General features: G+C 40.5%; 1 protein-coding gene across 1 annotated transcript in view; it reads left to right on the top strand.

Annotated features, from left to right (window-relative positions):
• syn2b (synapsin IIb) overlaps window positions 1–19,596 on the top strand; it is a 100,948-nt gene that overhangs the window by 26,118 nt on the left and 55,234 nt on the right. Inside the window, 4 exon segments of the mRNA XM_084394798.1 lie at window positions 11,637–11,694; window positions 14,285–14,376; window positions 15,401–15,557; window positions 16,282–16,371. Of these exon segments, the coding sequence (XP_084250924.1) occupies window positions 11,637–11,694; window positions 14,285–14,376; window positions 15,401–15,557; window positions 16,282–16,371 (397 nt within the window).

Genomic DNA, 19,596 nt, shown 5'->3' with positions numbered 1-19,596 from the left:
AGCTGTGGATCTCTCAGTGTGAGATCTGAATGCTTGTTGGCTGGAGAACTGTAGAGACACACTGGCTGTCGACAGCATTGACTGGCTTCCCGTTACTGGATGTACTTTCTGAAGGCTCTGATTCGACTGCACTTAAGCTGCTCACAGCAATTATATATACTCTACACTGATCGAAATGAATAAAACATTAAAACACGGGACTAATGGAGTAGCTTTAACCGAATCATTGGCTTTGAATTGGTGTGTTGTTTCAGAACAATACTCAATTAAAAAATGTCTCATTGATGCATTATTACTACTATTGCATATGCAGTTGTGCAATCCACCGCTCTCATTATAATCAAGCTTGTAACAGTGTTGTTTGTGTTATGGACGTGAACGTTCTGAAAAGGCTTGTAGAGGAGAAGTGTGCTGTTGTTTTATTAAACTGCTGTACATTTTCCGCCTAATGGAATAAAACAGACAAAAAAGTCCCAAATCCATTTAGTTTAACGCTCTCTTGCAGTGTCGACATGTCTTATTATAAGCGTTTTGGGGTTTGTTGTTTGGGCTTGGCTCAAAAACGTATCCAGTTGATGAAGTTATTAAAATGGGCAGGTGCGAGTCATGATATCTTGGTCTTAATTTCAATATAAAGAGATTTATTTTAGTTTATTATGGGCTTGTTCTTGTTCGCTGTTTCTTATAACAAGAACTGACACACGAATGAGTCAAGGCTCGTTCCTCTTTCCTGTGATTTCTCGCACCGCACACATACAGAAGAGTATGAAAGTCCATCTCCACCACATAAGAAAAAAATCATGCTTTTGTAAATCACAATTATGACATAAATAGATGAAATGATGGCATTCTAAGGGCCAGATTTACTAACAGCTTGCACAAACCCTCTTTTGGCATTAAAAAACTACTGTCAGGATTTAGTAAAGACACACAGTGAAATATCTGAGTGAAAAGCGTCGGCAGGGTTGTTTTAGCGGCGGATCTTATTGCTTATGCATTTGTAGGAGTTTCCCTTTCAGACGCAAAATTTATGGGAGGAGAGTTTTAAATTATTCATGCAAGGTAATTTACTAAGGTTTGCAATCGTCAATTTACTGGTTTTTGCACCATTATGTACCGCTCAAAATAAGCATGTCTTAAAACAGATGCTAGTTTGTGTTGCAATAAGTAGGTTGTGTTGGTCATTATGGAAATGATCCGAATGCAACTGTGTTAATTAATGTGTGCGTCGTCAGTAGATCACGCTTTATTTACGTAGTTTTGGGGATTTGCGCTCTCACGCTAATTTGCCCTGTTTAGTAAATCATATTTATGAGGTTAAAATTTGTTAAGGCAAAGTTTCGACTTTATATCTCAATTTTGACTTTTTCATCTCATAATTATGACTTAGTATGTAGAAAATGTAGAAACTGAAGTGCAGAACTAGAGGTATTTCGCATCTCGTGGAAAGACAGTGTTACTGCATACAGAAAGGCCTTAAAAACTGCTAGATCTGCTTACTTTTCAGAGTGCTTACTCTTAGAAGAGAACAAACACAACCCTAGGTATTTATTTTATACAGTGGCTAAATTAACGAGAAATAAAGCTTCAACTTCAAACATTTCCAGATAGCACAGCAGTAATCACTTTATGAATTTCTTTACTTACAATTGATACTATTAGAGAAAATGATAATCATGCAACTGTCTACTACAGTATCACATCAGACGTCGTGCTATAGACCCCCCGAGGAACAATCCCATTCAGTCTTTGCTATAGGAGAGGAAGATTGGTCTAAACTTGTTGAATTATTAAAATCAGTGTTAGACCATATCCCGCCACTGAAAGAGACGCTTCCAGAAATGAACCTGAATGAATAATGCCGAAATGAACTCTGTTTGCATCATTGAATCCTTTTCCTGTTATCTCTGTAAAGCTGCTTTAAAACAATCTGTATTGTATAAAGCACTATATAAATAATGGTGACTTGACTTAAAATCTCAATTAAATGTTTTTTTTAATGTTTTTATATTTTTGTTACTTAGAATGTCATAATTTTGACTTTATCTCATAAAACCTGTCATGAAGTCAGAATCAAGACTTAATATGCCAAAGTTTCAACTTTATGTCATTATTAAGATTTACCAAAGCATGATTTCGTGCTTATATATATATATATATATACAGGTGCTGGTCATAAAATTAGAATATCATCAAAAAGTTGGATTTATTTCAAGAATTCAACTTAACAGGTGAAACTAATATATTATATAGACTCATTACATGCAAAGTGAGATATTTCAAGCCTTTATTTGTTATAATTTTGATGATTATGGCTTACAGCTTATGAAACCCACGAAATCAAAATCCCAGAAAATTAGAATATTACATGAAATCACACAGTAATTACACAGGTCTACCATGGTCACTGAACCAGGTTTTGGCTCTTTTGGCAGTGTGGGCAGGTGCAAATCCTGCTGGAAATGAAGTCAGCATGAAGTGCTCTGGAAATGTCCTGGTAGACCTGTGTAATTACTGTGTGATTTCATGTAATATTCTAATTTTCTGGGATTTTGATTTCGTGGGTTTCATAAGCTGTAAGCCATAATCGTCAAAATTATAACAAATAAAGGCTTGAAATATCTCACTTTGCATGTAATGAGTCTATATAATATATTAGTTTCACCTGTTAAGTTGAATTCTTGAAATAAATCAACTTTCTGATGACATTCTAATTTTATGACCAGCACCTGTATGTAAAAAAAGTGTTAGAAATGCCTATTTATAGAAGAGAGACGTGTCTCTGATGTGTTAAAATATCTCATTAACAACTAATTGCTTAGTCCAGTTCCATACACACTATGTGACAAGTGTAGACTATTTTTTTCACGACAACCTAATTTAGCTGCAGTGTGTATGTGGCCTATGTGTTATAATACGTCACTGAGATTGTGTTGTATTTTCCTAATCAAAGCCTCATGACAGACTCCTCCATATAGAGTTAATAGCCATAATGATGTGGCTGGTAATCAGTGATATTGGCGCTTCACCCAGAGCACAGCTGAGATTCACGGCTCACTAGGACACTTCCCTCCTCTCACTCATACACACAGATGATGGCAGGATCAAAGGAGTCGCCGCTGATTAGTTTCCCTCTTGTATCTGCGGTTGGTAAGCTGCAGTGACGCAGAGGAGGGCATGAAATCACTTTCCCGATTCAGAGGGTGGAAACTGGGAGGGGAAATGTGCCCTTTTTGCTGAGGGACGTCCTGGAGCTCGAAACAAGCTTGACACTGTCTTTATTCCTGCAGGGTTTCTAAGTCAAATCACTAGATTTTCCTAACATTTCATACACGTTTAATCATAAAACCTCCTCAATACATTGGCTTGGCTGTGCTAAAATACGCTGTATAGTAACAGCTAGACACTTTTACAGTTTTAATGTTGTTTCAGGCTCTACTAGAGCAGGTTTTCCTGCTTGAATGTTGATTATTTTTCTCATATTCTCCAGTTGCGGCTCCTCTCTTCCCAGTCTGGCAAGCCCCTCCTGTCTCTATGAAGCCCCTCCTTCTGAAAAGCACACTGTGCTCTGATTGGTCGGCTGGAGCAGTGTGTTGTGATTGGTCGAGCACTTTGAGCGTATCGGCCCCTTACGTTTTGGAGGGACTTTGAAACTTTGAAACTGACCCTGGACCAAAAACTGCGTCATCTTCACAACACTATATAACCAGAGGAGTGATTCAGCTAGTGACCTACAAGTTCCTCCTACTATCAATCAGTTAAAGTGCATTCATATCACGCTTGTTCTGCTCGACTGCGCTCTTTAATCACTGGCACTCTGGAAAGAATAATCCAAATATATTTCAGTACGGCAATGAGCTGAGATCTTGCAAATCTGCTGAACTGGCAATGGACCAAAGCGAAAATGTGACCTTTCTGTAGTGATAAATTGTAAGTCCTGAAACTAACCACTAGGTGTCAGTAGTTTAACACTTACCTGTAGAGCGTGGAGATTGGAAGCCAGTGTAATAGATGTTCGGTCGGTGTTCCTGATGTGGACCTGAAAGGACAATAAAAACAAGTTTGTTACAAAACTGGTTCTTCACTGGATTACGAAACATTACATGGTACCAGAAGAGGGGTTGATCACCAACTCTGATAGTCGTCATGGAAAGTGTGAAGCCGCCTGATGCTGTGAACTGGAAATAGTGATCTCGAATGGCATACGTTTAAACAGAGATTTGCGCTGTACTTGCAAGCAGTGAGTCTTGATGAAGCGTCGGATGCACGTAAGATTGCATTGCTTCTCACCGTCACGGGACCTCAGTCGATAGAGGTGTTTAACACACTCGTGTTTGAACAGGCCGAGGACAAAGGCAAATACGACGTGGAAATGGAGAAGTTTGATTCACACCGAAAAAAAACGAGACTTTTGAAAGGTATGTTTTTCGTTCTCGTCTACAACTACAGGGAGAGACTTTTGACAGTTTCTTAACTGATGTAAAGTTGAAAGCAAGGACATGCAATGTCGCAAAATTCGATGATCCGAGACTAATTTGTTTGAGGGAGAGGCTCTTGAGAGAGACAGAGCTGACCTTGAATGAAGCAGTGAGGACATGTCATGCCGGTGAGATAGCTCTTCTGCACGCTAAAACCATTGGTGACAACACAAAGATGAGCAGAAGTGACAATACAGCTGTGGCTGCATAACAGAGAGAATGCAGAATGAATAAACAGAAACCGCAAAAAGAGAAAGAACAGTTTACCTGTAAGAGATGTGGCAAAAGACACCTGCCAAAGCAATACCCAGCCTATGGCAAAGTCTGTGCCAAATGTACAGGGCAGGATCATTTTGCCAGGCAATGCTTTTCAAAGGGTGGACCGTCTCGAAAGGGAAGCGTGTGCATGCGGTGGAAGAACCAGCCCTCAGATTCCAGTCCAGAAAGTACCAAACAGACTGATGTGAATAGTGTTGCACGGGATAAGTGGATGACTACTCTGGAAATAAATGGAGTAACAGTGTCACTCAAGCTAGACACAGGAGCAAAAGTCTGATTTGGGAGCATGATGTCAGAGCAATGAATATCAAGCCACGTATATAAGTCAGAAAACGGTGCGACTCAAAGCCTATAATGGACAGAACATTCCAGCGAAAGGAACATGCAGACTGAAAGTAAAAGTGAAAAACAGAAAACATCACCTCGTGTTCGTGGTTGTACCAGATGGCCATGATTCTGTGTTGGGAGACAAGGCATGTGAAGACCTAGGCCTAGTAAGAATAATATATACCACAGAACAGTGTGGAAAATATAGTGAAACAGATTCCGGACATCTTTGAAGGGTTTGGAGTATTACCATTCACCTGCAGAATACAGATGAGAAAAGATGCACAGCCATGGTTGTCCATGCACCAAGACGGGTTCCAGCACCACTTCGTGATAAGCTGAGGCAAGAGCTGGAAAGAATGACATCAATGGGAGTCATAGAAAAAGTGGAAGAGCCTACAGAGTGGGTTAACTCAGTGGTGTGTGTGAAGAAAGCCAGTGGTGATCTACATGTGTGTATGGATCCAGAGGACTTAAACGCAAACATTCCGAGAGAACATTATCAAATTCCCACACGTGAGGAAATCATAAGCGAGGAGGCAGGTGCAAAGCTGGATGCATCTCAGGGCTTTTGGCAGCTGAAACTACATGAGGACAGCACGAAGTACTGCACATCCAACACACCCTTCGGCCGATACTCCTTCTGTTCGGGACTGCATCAGATCCTGAAGGATTCCACAGGGCTATGGAACACATAATTGAAAGCATCGAGGGTGTGGTGTGTATAGAGGGTTTGCACCTGCGTCACGATTTGGTCAGTTACCCGGATGCGCGGCCATATTGGAGGTACTCGGATGTAAACAACGGCATGGATTGCACTGTTTATGTACAACTGAACACATTGTTACACTAATTTATGATGCCTAAACCACGGAAAAAACACATGGAAGCTGCGAAATCATGTAGAGAAGGACTTAGTAAGCGGGAAAGAGCGCAAAATTTTGACAAACTAAAGTTAATATGTGGTAAAGATCCGAACGAGCTAGCTTCTCTAGTCCTTACTGCAATTCTTCCTTCTATTTCTTATCCCGTTCAGATTGTCGGTCCAAAAAAAGCACATGAAATCCGTTTCAAGCTACATCCATATGTGGTTTGAAATCCTATTCAAATCACATATCAGGACATCACTTCAGTCTGAACGCTCTGATCGGATTTTGCATGGTTTATGTGACTTTCTCATGCCACGTAAAATGTCAACATCAGACGTTGCTATAGGGAACATGCTGAAAGTCGCTGCCGAAACAAGGCTGTGTTGTTGCAAAGTGCCGGACGAGCAGAAAATTATTATTTTTGAAAGGTGTTTTGAAACCGGCGCGGAAAGAGTTGTGCATACCAGCCTCCTAGTCCAGCACGGCAGCTACACATTTCCATGTTGTAAAATTGAAATAAGACAACATTTCTATTGCAAATGCAAACCCCTCCATCAATGCAACATCACTGCCGTATTGTCAAAGAGCCTGAGTGGACAGACAAATCGGATCTGAACAGTTGCGATACACAGTGTGGACGTCATTTTAGATCATATTCTAATCGGATACAAAGATAATCGGATTTGGACTGACAGTGTGAATGTAGCCATAGTGAACTACTTTACGTCAACATTTTAGCCATATCAACGCTTCATTTACACATGTGGCTGATGCTGTGCCTCTCTCAACCACAAACGCCATCTTTCATCAGTTTTTTGCACTCTTCTCTTTAACTTTCGGCAGTCTATAGAACTCGAAATGTTTTTTCTCGGTGCGACCGATTAGTACAGACCAAAACACAACCATTTTTCAGCAGCAATAATCAGCCAAATTTGCAAGTCCGTTCAGTTCAGTGGCATTGTTTACGTTCAGTGCCTCCAAAATGGCCGACTTCCGGATTGATGACGTGTAGTGAAAACCCTCTATGTGGATGATAATCACTTAAAAATGTTGGGTTAAAAATAACCCAACGAGTAACCCAACTATTCGGTGGTATAGCACCTTCACAACTGTGGGTTATTTTAACCCAATGCATTGGGTTATTACTGGAAATTACCCAACGATTTGAAAAAAATTACCCAACACTTTTGGAAAAATAACCCAACACAATGACCCAATATGTGTAACCCAACGGTTGGGTTGAAAAATAACCCAACGTTTTTTACTGGGGATCCACAATAGAACAGCACAACAAGAGGCTCATGGAAGTCCTACAGCGAGTAAGGAAGTATGGGCTGAAGTTGAATAAAGACAGATGTCAGTTTGGAGTGAAGGAATCACATTCTCAGGAGACAAGCTGTCGGAAGGGGGAGTGGAACCAGACAAGAGGAAAGTACAAGCAATCCTCAAGATGCCCAAGCCCACAGACAGAAAGTGATGGGGATGATCAATTTCGTCGGAAAGTTCATACCAAACTTGTCTTCTAAAACAGTGTACTTGAGAGAACTGTTAATGATAAAGGAGAGTGAACCATGAACAAGAATGGGGACGAGTGAAGACTCTCCTCGCTTCAGAGCCTGTGCTGACATGATTTGACCCATCAAAGACCTCGACAGATGCATCCAAAGATAGTTCTCCTGCAGGCGGAGGGAGAGAACTGGAGGCCAGTCGCATACGCCTCGAGAACGATGACTCCGCCGGACTGTCGCTGTGCACAGATAGAAGAGTGTCTGGGTTTGGTGTCTTGATGGAAAGATTTCACATGTGTGTACGGCTTACCGACATTTATGGCAGAGACAGATGTGATGGATTTTCAATAGATAAGATAGTAAACTATCTTTTAAACTAACCATGATTCTAACATCTAAACCTTACTTCCCCTTTTAGGCCTAACACTTTGAAAAAAATGTACTAAAATGTTCTTTGAATATTGTGTCCATGGAAAAGTCTGAAGTGCTGATCATGACAGTATCATCTGACATCTTACACTCAGTCGGGACAGGGGATGGTCAAATCCTGAGGAGAAATCGGAGAAGCCTGTTGAAAACAAAGTGGATACACAGACTGTGCATCTGAAACACTTCCAGTGCTGGATGACATGGACCAGCTGAAGAAACGCCTTCAGATGTGCTGTCACATGCACTGAGAAGATCAAAACGCCCTCCTGATAGACTCCACCCGTGAATAGTGCTGAAGCATAACATAAGCATTCAAGTTTTCATTTAAAAAAGGAAAAGAAAATGTAGTCTGCTGATTATTACAGTAATTACAATGTAAATCATTCGTAAAGATTGTAATTTGAGGTATTACGTCTTCATCTTGTATAATTTGTACAGTGCTTGCTAGTGGTTAGCTAATCTAGTTGTAATAACTTGTTCTTTACTTCTAAAGGAAAGGGGATGTAGTGATAAATCGTAAGAACTGAAAACATTGTGAAAATGTTCAGTTGCTGTTCCTGATGTGGACCTGAAAGGACAATAAAAACAAGTTTGTTACACTGGATTGCGAAGCATTACACTTTCCTTTCCATTTTTTCTTTCAGTTCTCCTCTGCTAGCCTGCAGAAAAATGATGACTTAATTACAAAATGTTCAGCAGGACTCAGTGTGAACTTTACCTGAGTGATTCATACCGGCTGTCGGAGCCTTTCACGCTCACGCTTCATTCCTCATGACTTAGATGTCATGATTTCTGTCTTGTGTGGACTTTTGTCATTTCCTGTCCTGTGCCATGTTTTGTAGTCCTTTGTAGTTTTTCTTGTTTATTAGTCTTCCCAGGTGTCTCTGATTAGCCCCGCCCCCTCGTTATCTTGATTAGCTTGTTTGCCTGTGTATGTAAACCCTGTGTCTAGCTTCAGTCTTTGTGAGTTCTTTACTTTGCAAGTGTAGGTTGTTCTTGTTCTGAGTTTATTTTGTTTAGTTTGAGACTGTTTATTACTATTTATTAGAGAAATTGTAACATTAGAGCACATTTTTGTTTGCTGGGACAGTCAGTATTTTAGTGAAACCTATAGATCATATGTTGCTCTAAGTATACTTGCCTTTGGTTTCTTTCAGTGTGTTGATTTGAAAGACTTGTAAAGCTCCGGACGCAGAGCTGTTTGCCTGACGCCGCTGTGAATGTCACTCACTTTATAATGCTGGGTTAATAATAACCCAACGAGTAACCCAACTATGGGCTGGTATAGAGGACAGAGTACTGCACTCACACTCATTACTCACTCACTTAATAATAACCCAACGAGTAACCCAACTATGGGCTGGTATAGAGGACAGAGTACTGCACTCACACTCATTACTCACTCACTTAATAATAACCCAACGAGTAACCCAACTATGGGCTGGTATAGAGTACAGAGTACAGCACTCACACTCATTACTCACTCACTTAAAAATAACCCAACGAGTAACCCAACTATGGGCTGGTATAGAGGACAGAGTACTGCACTCACACTCATTACTCACTCACTTAATAATAACCCAACGAGTAACCCAACTATGGGCTGGTATAGAGGACAGAGTACTGCACTCACACTCATTACTCACTCACTTAATAATAACCCAACGAGTAACCCAACTATGGGCTGGTATAGAGTACAGAGTACAGCACTCACACTCATTACTCACTCACTTAAAAATAACCCAACGAGTAACCCAACTATGGGCTGGTATAGAGGACAGAGTACTGCACTCACACTCATTACTCACTCACTTAATAATAACCCAACGAGTAACCCAACTATGGGCTGGTATAGCACCTTCCCAACTGTGGGTTATTTCAACCCAATGCATTGAGTTAAAATTAACCCAACAGTTGGTTAACTATTTTTTTTTATGACATTATTTTAATAAATAAAATACACTTTGTTTTCAAATACAGATTGTTTATTTGTATAATGTAAATATGTCTCAACAAATATATATTTAAATTACAAACAAAATTTTGGGGAGTCTAGAATTTAATTTAAATATACATAATTGAGTACATGAATTCAAAATACACAAGTGTACAACACACGTATTTAACCCAACAGCCGGGTTATTACTAGAAATGACCCAACGGTTTTTACTGCGCAGACTCCCTGCTGTAGTGGATGGAGACGGACTGAGGAGGACGAGTCACGGCTCATGAACACCATCACACACACATATGAGCTCCTGATGTCCAGATCCTGCTGCTTCTATCAGTGTGTGAACATGAGAACGGCCGTCGTCCTTCACGATCACTGCAGTTCTCTAGAGATGCTTGTGCTCGTTTTGTTTGGCAGAGCTCTTGTTCATTACATTATCCTGTCCATTCCACCTTCATTTTAATGCTGCCATTTGAAATGTTATGTTTCTGGCTTCCGGTGTCATTCACTTCCAGATATTTTAGCTGTACAAAATAGCTTCCGTGTTGAAAAATAAGGTGCAGCTCCAGGAATTAATTTGCATTTTCATGACACATTTCCAGAGTAGATCTAACTGACAGCTGTCACTTTATTTCTTTATTCACTCACAGATGCTTCCGCTGACACACAAAAGCACATATATAACTCTAGGGTGGAGATGGCTTTGGTGCTTGTCTGTGGGTGGCTGTTGCTAAGTGTTTTTCTCTGCTGTTGCTAGGGTGTTATGAAGGTTACTCCTGCTTTGTTGTTCAGGTGTTGTATTATTAACCAGGTGATAGAAACAGTGATGTCTTTGCAAAGACCACTAATTGTCCTGTTTTTTAGCAATGCTGGACTAGATCACACGAAGAGAAACTGCATCACTCCCATTCCCCTTTAAATGCACTGAATTTTTTTTATATATATATATATTCACTCAGAAACTGTACGCCACAAAGTCATTAAATGGAGAAATTCCCACAGCTGTTTTTTGCATGGGATTGTTTCCAGTCTGCTTCAGTGTTGTGTTTGATAGATGTTTAGCCTTCAATACTGAACACGCGGTGATGCAGCAGCTTCACTGACACGACACTTTCACAGCTTTATTTCTCTTCTTTAGTTGTTTTGTGCACAAAAACTGTGCATTGGAGGTGCTGCCATCTAAAGGAAATTCAATATTACATGACATAATAACGTCCTTCCTTTAGATGGCAGCATTGAACAATCCATCATAGTTTGGTCTGGTATAAAGGACTGCAAACGTTTCCTTATACGATCCATAGTTTGGGAACATTCTGCAGTGAGATTTTGTTAACATGTTATTTCTTCACATTAACCGTATGCAAAATTGCAAAAGCAGCAAGGACACATGCTTGGAAAGAGATGTTGATGTTGAGGTTCTGTATCACTTGTTCTGCATATAAAGAGAGTAAAAAGACACTGATTCAGCCAGATATCAGCCTTCTTTCCTTCTGTTATCTATTTTCTCCAGTGTGTGCTCGACCCTGCTGTGCAGTCAGATTGCTTTCTCTCTAACCGCTCATTCAGCAGCCAAACACAAGAGAGTCAAAGAGATGTACAGACTTATCAAACCCATCCAGCGACTGGAACGCTTCAGAACAGCCTCTGCTTTTCCAGACGCCGCTCTGCAATTATGCAGTTTGTTTTTCAGTCATTAAAGCTGCAGGGATGGAAATGTTTATGCATAAACCGACTGAACAACACTACAAGCATGCATGAAATTATACCAATTTTGTTGTGTTTTTTTGTATTTCAGGGCAAAGACTTTCCGTGGGAAGAAGGTCCAAGGAGATTATGACGTCAAAGTTGAACAGGTAAAGCATTTATTAAAGCTTTAGACCGGCTTGCTGTTCTCAGTTTGATCGACCGTTTAACTTCCCTCGGGTCATTTTGAAATTGAGTGTTCGTCAGTCCGAGACCCCAGGACCTTTGTCGCACTTCAACCACCACGAATACACACACACACACACACACACACACACACACACACACACACACACACACACACACACACACACAAAATGAATGGATTTTTGTTTGAAATTTAGAAAAGTAACAAAATCCTTCAATCTGACTCCCTTAGGAATGAATGGAATGTGAGGAATGCTTCAGTACACATAGAAAAACCGTAAAAAGCTCAAAATTCTAACTAAAACTTTACCAAAACATTATTTTATAATGTCTACATGTGTATCTGAATGCATACTGAAGAGAACCCGACTTTAGGACCCAGAGGAACAGCTCATTTACTCCATATAGAGATATAAGGCCATCTAGAGTCATGAAATATCATGATATATTATTTATTTCCCACAAGAGGTCGACAAAGACTCCCAATGTGAGATATTTAGAGCTGAAATAAAAGGGTTATGCGTGAAATTGTGAGTTCTTTTGAACTTAAGTTGAAAGAATGTGAGGAATGTGATTAAATTACTATTTATTTATTATTTATTGATCAAATCTAGTAATTGAAAGGTAAATAAAGTAAATAATAACAAAAAATCTCCACCCAAAAAATGCATAAAAAAATAGAAAAAAATATTATCAAAATGACATGAAATAAGCTTTCTGGGAAAAAAAAGATGATGTCACAGTGTGAGGGAAGAATGAGGATTAAATATTGATTTGGTTGTTTTCAACCAGTTTTTCGTTGATTTTTATGTTACATGCACACAAACAAGTCTCTAACACTGCATCCTAAAATCCCACATTTCCACTTGGTCTGTCCTCACTGGAAACACACACACCGTTACAGTAGAAGTTGTTCATTATGTTTCAGTGATGACCCAGAACCCCATCAGCGCGTCGCTATGTGAAGTGAAGGCTGACTGGTCTATTGTCTTAATGCAGTCATTTTAAATTGCCTTTAGTCACGAAATAAAAAGGTTTCCAGAGCATTTTATGACATGCCGTCTCATTGATATTCTGGACCACAAGTTGCTGATCGGAAGCCAATAGTATTGATCTGAATTGTGCCAGTACAGTAACTGTCTGGATGACCTTTGACCCGAGCAGAAGCAAAGAGTCAAACAGGGATTGGTTATTGAGCAGTAACATGTCTGAGGTTGATCTCTTTAACTTACAGTCTGTCAGTCACAAACGGCCAATAAAGCAAACCGTTCTAATTAAGACACAGAAAGCCTGCAACTATAAGTGGACGTTTTATTACCAGTGAACTTTATGCATATAAAATATGAGATAGCTTCGCATAGCCAGTTTTATTGCGTCTGTGTTTAAACCTCAGATTTAAGCTTGCATTACATGACATGAATGTTAAGAAAGATGAGGAACCGTTACGGGACATGATTCACACACACTTGCTGTTGGTAAAGATCACAAGCTTTAACTAAAGTGAGCAGTGATCATCAGGGCATTATTCTGCATCTTCACTGATATACATCATTAGAAAAACATGTGTTGCATTCATTTCCTATATAGAAAATATAGTACAGCAAGGATATGCATCTTTTTGTATTGTTGTTTCATTTTTCGCTGAAGTCTAGTTTAGTTCGCAAAACCATAGGCATATTTTTCCAGAAATTCTGAATGAAATAAGATGTTGGCAAAGAAAAACTGTTGGAGGAGAAATATGTGTGCCTGTTTTCCCCATCGATGCTGTCAGATAAATATGAAAAGAAATGGAGCTGTTACATTTATGTGCACTTATTAACATTTAAAAAGGGCCTTTACAAAGTCTTGTTGTTTCCGGCTCTACTAGAGCAGGTTTTCCTGCTTGAATGTTGATTATTCTCCTCATATTCTCCATTGTTGCGGCTCCTCTCTTCCCAGTCTGTCAGTAACGCTCTGTTTATTTCCTGTCTCTATGAAGCCCCTCCTTCTGAAAAGCACACTGTGCTCTGATTGGTCGGCTGGAGCAGTGTGTTGTGATTGGTCGAGCGCTTTGAGTGTGTCTGGGAAATGTCCCGCCCCTTACCATAACTGCCAGTTTAACACACTACTAACTAACTCAACCAGGCCACGCCCCTTTATTCTGCGCATTAATTATTATAATGAGGAAGAAACTCAAGACTACAATGGAGGCGTTTCAGGCGTTCAGAAACTCTGACACTGATATAGAGAAGAACTGGAGCTTCTTCATGATCACACAGCAACATTACACACTAAACACAGATGAACATGGAGAAAAGCACAACAAGTGCTCTTTAAAGAAAAATGATGAAAACTTTGATATTGTTCAGAAAGATCTTCACAGAAGCAGCACACAGGCATGAACTCCTGTTCTCCTTCATTTTTCAGGTGCTTTGTACATATAATAATCTTAATCCTACTTATGACCTCAGTTTGACTGAGTTTGACTTCTGAATGCTTAACATGCATATTGTATTTGAGACGCTTGTCATGATCATAACTGCAGATTTATCATGTATTGTTTTATATTTCCAGGCCGAGTTCTCAGAGCTCAACCTCGTGGCTCATGCGAACGGCACATGCAGTGTGGACATGCAAGTCATCAGGAACGGGACCAGAGTGGTTCGGTAAGTTCTGCTTTATAGTGCAATCAAAAATAACAAAAAATCTCCACACAAAAAAATGCATTAATGCATAAAAATATGATCAAAATGAAATACAATAAGTTTTTGGGACCAAAAATAAATACATAATAATAATAATAATAATTTTAGGGCTTCGGGTCATTTTGACCCGTGAGGGAAAGATGTGTCACAGTGTGAGGGAAGAATGAGGGTTAAATATTGATTTGGTTGTTTTCAACCAGTTTTTCGTTGATTTTTATGTTACATGCACACAAACAAGTCTCTAACACTGCATCCTAAAATCCCACATTTCCACTAATTGATCTGTCCTCACTGGAAACACACACACCGTTACAGTAGAAGTTGTTCATTATGTTGTTCATTAAGTCTATAACGGGACCAGAGTGGTTCGGTAAGTTGTGCTTTATAGTGGGATTCTGTTGGTTATCATGTGTTCGTGTTTAGTTAATTATATAACTTATTATGAAATATATACATTTGCATATAGATCCACGTTCAACTCTCCTGTTCGACCCGTTTACCTGAGACACACTAAGCTGAAAATTAGGTTTTAAAGATGTCAACTGTTAGTTTTAAGATTTATATCTTTCTCTTGCAAGTAAATAGACCAAAAATGTAATGCACTCACTTGTTCAAAAAATAATACATTTTTGTTCCAAAAGCTGGTAACGTAAAAGTCCAGAGTTGAAATCTCAGTGATGTTCAGAGTAAAAGCCGAGATTGAGACAGTAAGATCTGAACTGAAGTGATTTACTGTCACGACGACCACACGTGGGCTTCTGCTAACATACAGGAATCCGAAACACAGCTTACCATAAACACAGAGTGTGTGAGTGTGTGTGTGAGAAATACAGATTACTCACGCTGGGGGCTTTACACAGCTGTAGATGAGTGTGTGTGTGTGTGTGTGTGTGTGTGTGTGTGTGTGTGTGTGTGTGTGTGTGTGTTGCTGTATATCTGTGTTATTATTCTCACAGGTTTTGCTGTATCTGTTATTATTCTCCAGGTCCTTCAAGCCTGATTTCGTCCTGGTCCGACAGCACGCGTACAGCATGGCTCAGAACGAAGACTTCAGGAACATGATCATCGGATTGCAGTACGCCGGGATCCCGAGCGTCAACTCACTGGAGTCCATCTACAGCCTCTGTGACAAACCGTGGGCCGTGAGTGTGCTTTTACTCAACTGTGTTTTTCCTTAAACGGTAAAAGATAAAAGTTTATAGTTCGGATATAAACACGGATGTCTACAGTACAGATCAAAATAGAGTAAATCACAATTAGGCCTACATCGTTACACCAGTAGGTGGCGACAAGTGACTTATAAAAATATGTTTGTTTTTTAATCATTCATTCAAGAGATTCGTTCAAAATCTGATTCATCAAGTAATGAAACAAGTGAAGTCTTTATTAATGAGTCATTGAATCATTCACACAAACCAATAAATATTCATTCTAATTAATTCAACATTTTCAAATAGACCGCAGCAATTCATATTTTGTCAGAATCCGTTATTTTATTTAGTTGCCTGTTCAGGATCGTGGGAGAATCATGATCTCTCTTTGAACCAAAAAAATTGTGATTCTCAGTTTATCCAGAATCGTGCCGCTCTATCATAACACTTCAACCTACGCTTTCCACTTTTGATCTCATTTCTGGCGATAAACAACTATTGTAGTAATTAAATATTTGTTCTGTTATATTGTAGATCACTAAACCGTAACGCTGCCTCGGAAGTTTCGTGAGGATTACTCGACGCATTTAATCAAAATCTCAAAAATGTTTTGCATGTTATTTTAATCAGATTGGGTTTGTCTATAATTGTTAGCTGACTCAAGTTCTACTTTTGCCATCATTTTCACCCAAACGGATTCTGTGTTTTGTTCCAGTTCGCTCAGCTGATCAGCATCTACAATAAACTGGGAGCGGATAAATTCCCTCTCGTTGATCAGACGTTCTACTCGAACTACAGGGACATGGTAAGATCAGAAGCACCTCGCTTTCATTCCCTTCAGCCCAGAGACCCGTCCACATGCAGGAGACACTCAGCGCCTCTACTGAATATAACAACAAGAAACCCCCCCAAATAACGAAATATTAGTATTATACATTTAGATTTCTGTCCTGGTGACAGAAAATACTAGCCTGGAAATCCAGACCCAAATCTGAAAGATTAATGGTCTGGCATCGACTAATGAAACTCGCCCAGCTCGAGGGGCGGCACCAAGCATGCATTTGAAAATCTCCGGTCGGCAAAACAGCAGAAACACTCTTCTTGCAAAGGAAGGATTCGAGCGGCGTCTTCTGTTCCTCTTTTAGATAAAAAGCCAAGTCTAACTCGTTCATTGTAGCGGCCAAAGCCGTTTCAAACAACTGGTGTTCATCCAGAGCCATCCTGCAATGTTTACTAATGACTTGGACGTCACCGCGCTGTCGTCATCTTTAGCTCGCCTCTGGCCCGCCTATATCAGATAACCCGATGTGATTGGTGCAGCTCGGATCGAGGGGCATATTTAATGAGCATCATTACTCGACGCCAGAGTAACTCGCTGAGCAAATTCAACTTGTGCTCTCGCGAGAACTCTGGATTACCAGGGTAAGAAAATACACCCTTTTGTAAAAGAAGTGTGCTTAATAAATGTGCACTTGTATAGGGAACTTCAAATATTAAAACTATGTTTAAAAAAAAAATACTTAAAGATAATATTAATGAAATAAACATGCACATCTGGAAACACTCAGCGGTTCTCTACTAATAACACCAAAAATATGTGGTGCTTTGGTTATTTTGTATACTTGTATAAATTGATTCGTTTTTTTAACTCTATACTGTATGGTATGGCAAAATATATGTATTATAAATTTAGATTAGCTATGTTATTATGTCCTGGTGACAGAAAATACACCCTTCTGAAAAATAAATGTGCTTAATAGTACTGACCGTGCACTTAAAAAATGCTTACAGATAATATAATATTAATGATATATAAGGCCACTTACCGTAAGTGTACTTAAAGAAAAAAGTACACTTTAATGACTGTTACTTAAGTACACTTTTACAAAGTGCACTTTGTAATAGTGTCATAAAAAGTTTTAGGTAGCATTTATTTTAAAGTGTCCTTAATTATACATTTAAGTACTGAGAAATATTAATGAACAACACGTACTAGGGTTTGGTTTATGGTTAGTTACATGTAATTACGCATAATTTATTGTCATTACTACATGTAACATATGCAACGGTCCCTGTCAAAAATAAAGTGTTACCGAGTTTTACTTTAAAGTACATTTTTAATCATTATGTTTTAATAATCTTTTGTCGTGCTTTAAAGTGCACTTATTTTGATGTGTTGACTAACATACTGAAGCACATGTAAAGTGATTATAATTTTAACTGTAGTGTGTAATTTGACACTGAATTTAAAGTGAATAAAATTGCAACTTCGTCATTACAAATGTGTAGTTATGAATATCTTTAAATGCATGCCATACAAGTTTCAACAGAAATAACATTAAAGTATATTTTAGTTTAGCATAAATGCTTGTTAGTACGTTCAGCAGGAACTTTAACCATATTTCACTAGAAGTAATTATGATATAATGATGTACTGAAGTCCGACTTGAGCACTTTGACAGAAATTAATCTAATTGCATTTAATATTATGTAAATTTAAACTACAATTCATTGCGATCAACATGTTAAACATCTGAAAACATTACAAGTTCACACTTTTAAAGTATTGTCACGGGTGGTTGCATGAAGGCAGAAGGAGAAGAGGATATAATTCCAAAACGAAGGTTTATTGGTAATTAAACACAGGACGGCAGAACAGGTAGCAACACACTAAATATAACTGAGATCGGACAATGACAGACTGAACAGACGGAACTTAAATACAGACACAGATGACACTGATTAACAGAACACAGGTGATACAGCTGAACTAAATGACAGTAACCATAGAAACAAAGGAGTGGCGGGAAAAGAACAAAGGAAAACAGAAACCAATCAAAACACAAACTGAAATTCCAAACAAGCACTGACACGTGACAGTACTCCCCCCTCCCGGTAGACGCGTCCTCACGCCGTAGATAGACCAACTGCGGAGGGAGGGATGGGGCTCAGGAGGAGGACGAAGAGCAGGTGAAGGGCAGAGAGAAGGCAGGAGGGACCAGGGCGGAGCAGACGGAGGGAGGAGCCATGGTGGAGGCAGGGCTGGTGACTCCAGGGGGCCGACTGATGGAGGCGGAGCAGGTGGAAGAGGAGACCCGGATGGAGCCGGAGAGCCGACGAGCCAAGGTGATGCTGAGGATCCTGAGGGACATGGCGATGCCGACAGCTCTGGCGATGCCGACAGCTCTGGCGACCGAGGCGCAGGCGGGGATCCAGAAGGTTGCGGTGGAGCCGGAGCAACAGAGGACCAAGGTGGAGCTGGAGGGAGTGAGGAGCCCAACGGAGCCAGAGGGACGAGGCGAAGCCAGAGGAGTGTAGTCCCGAGGCGAGGGCAGGCCAACGAACGACCCCAGGGGGACGAGGGAGCCTGGCGAAGCTGGTGGACTGATGGGCCACGGTGGACATGAGGGATGGCAGGCGGTCATCCAGAAGGCCGCGGTGGAGCCGGAGCGACAGAGGACCAAGGTGGAGCTGGATGGAGATGAGGGAGGTAGGAGCCAAGGTTGAGCTGATGGATCGACGGGCCGAGGTGGAGTCCTGATCGCGGAGGTTGGAGGTGGAGATCGGGGATCCACTGACCATGCTGGAGCTGAACACTGGTAGACCCCGCTAGCAGGGGGTGGTGACAGCGTGGTTGAGGAATGGATGATGGGAGGAGGTGGGAGAGGGAGGCTGGGTGGGAGTTCAGGGACAGGCTCAGGAACCATCTCAGGCTCAGGTTCTGGAACAGATTCAGGCTTGGGAACAGGCTCGGGCTCGGGAACAGACTCAGGCTCGGGCTTGGGCTCGGGAACAGACTCAGGCTCGGACTCGGGAACAGGCTCGGGCTCAGGAGCAGATTCAGGCTTGGGAACAGATTCAGGCTCGGGAACAGATTCAGGCTTGGGAACAGATTCAGGCTTGGGAACAGGCTCGGGCTCGGGAACAGACTCAGGCTCGGGCTTGGGCTCGGGAACAGACTCAGGCTCGGACTCGGGAACAGGCTCGGGCTCGGGAGCAGATTCAGGCTTGGGAACAGATTCAGGCTCGG

Source organism: Rutilus rutilus, assembly GCF_951802725.1.
Source record: "Rutilus rutilus genome assembly, chromosome: 22".
NCBI lineage: Eukaryota > Metazoa > Chordata > Actinopteri > Cypriniformes > Leuciscidae > Rutilus > Rutilus rutilus.
This window is presented reverse-complemented; position numbering and strand designations above follow the sequence as displayed.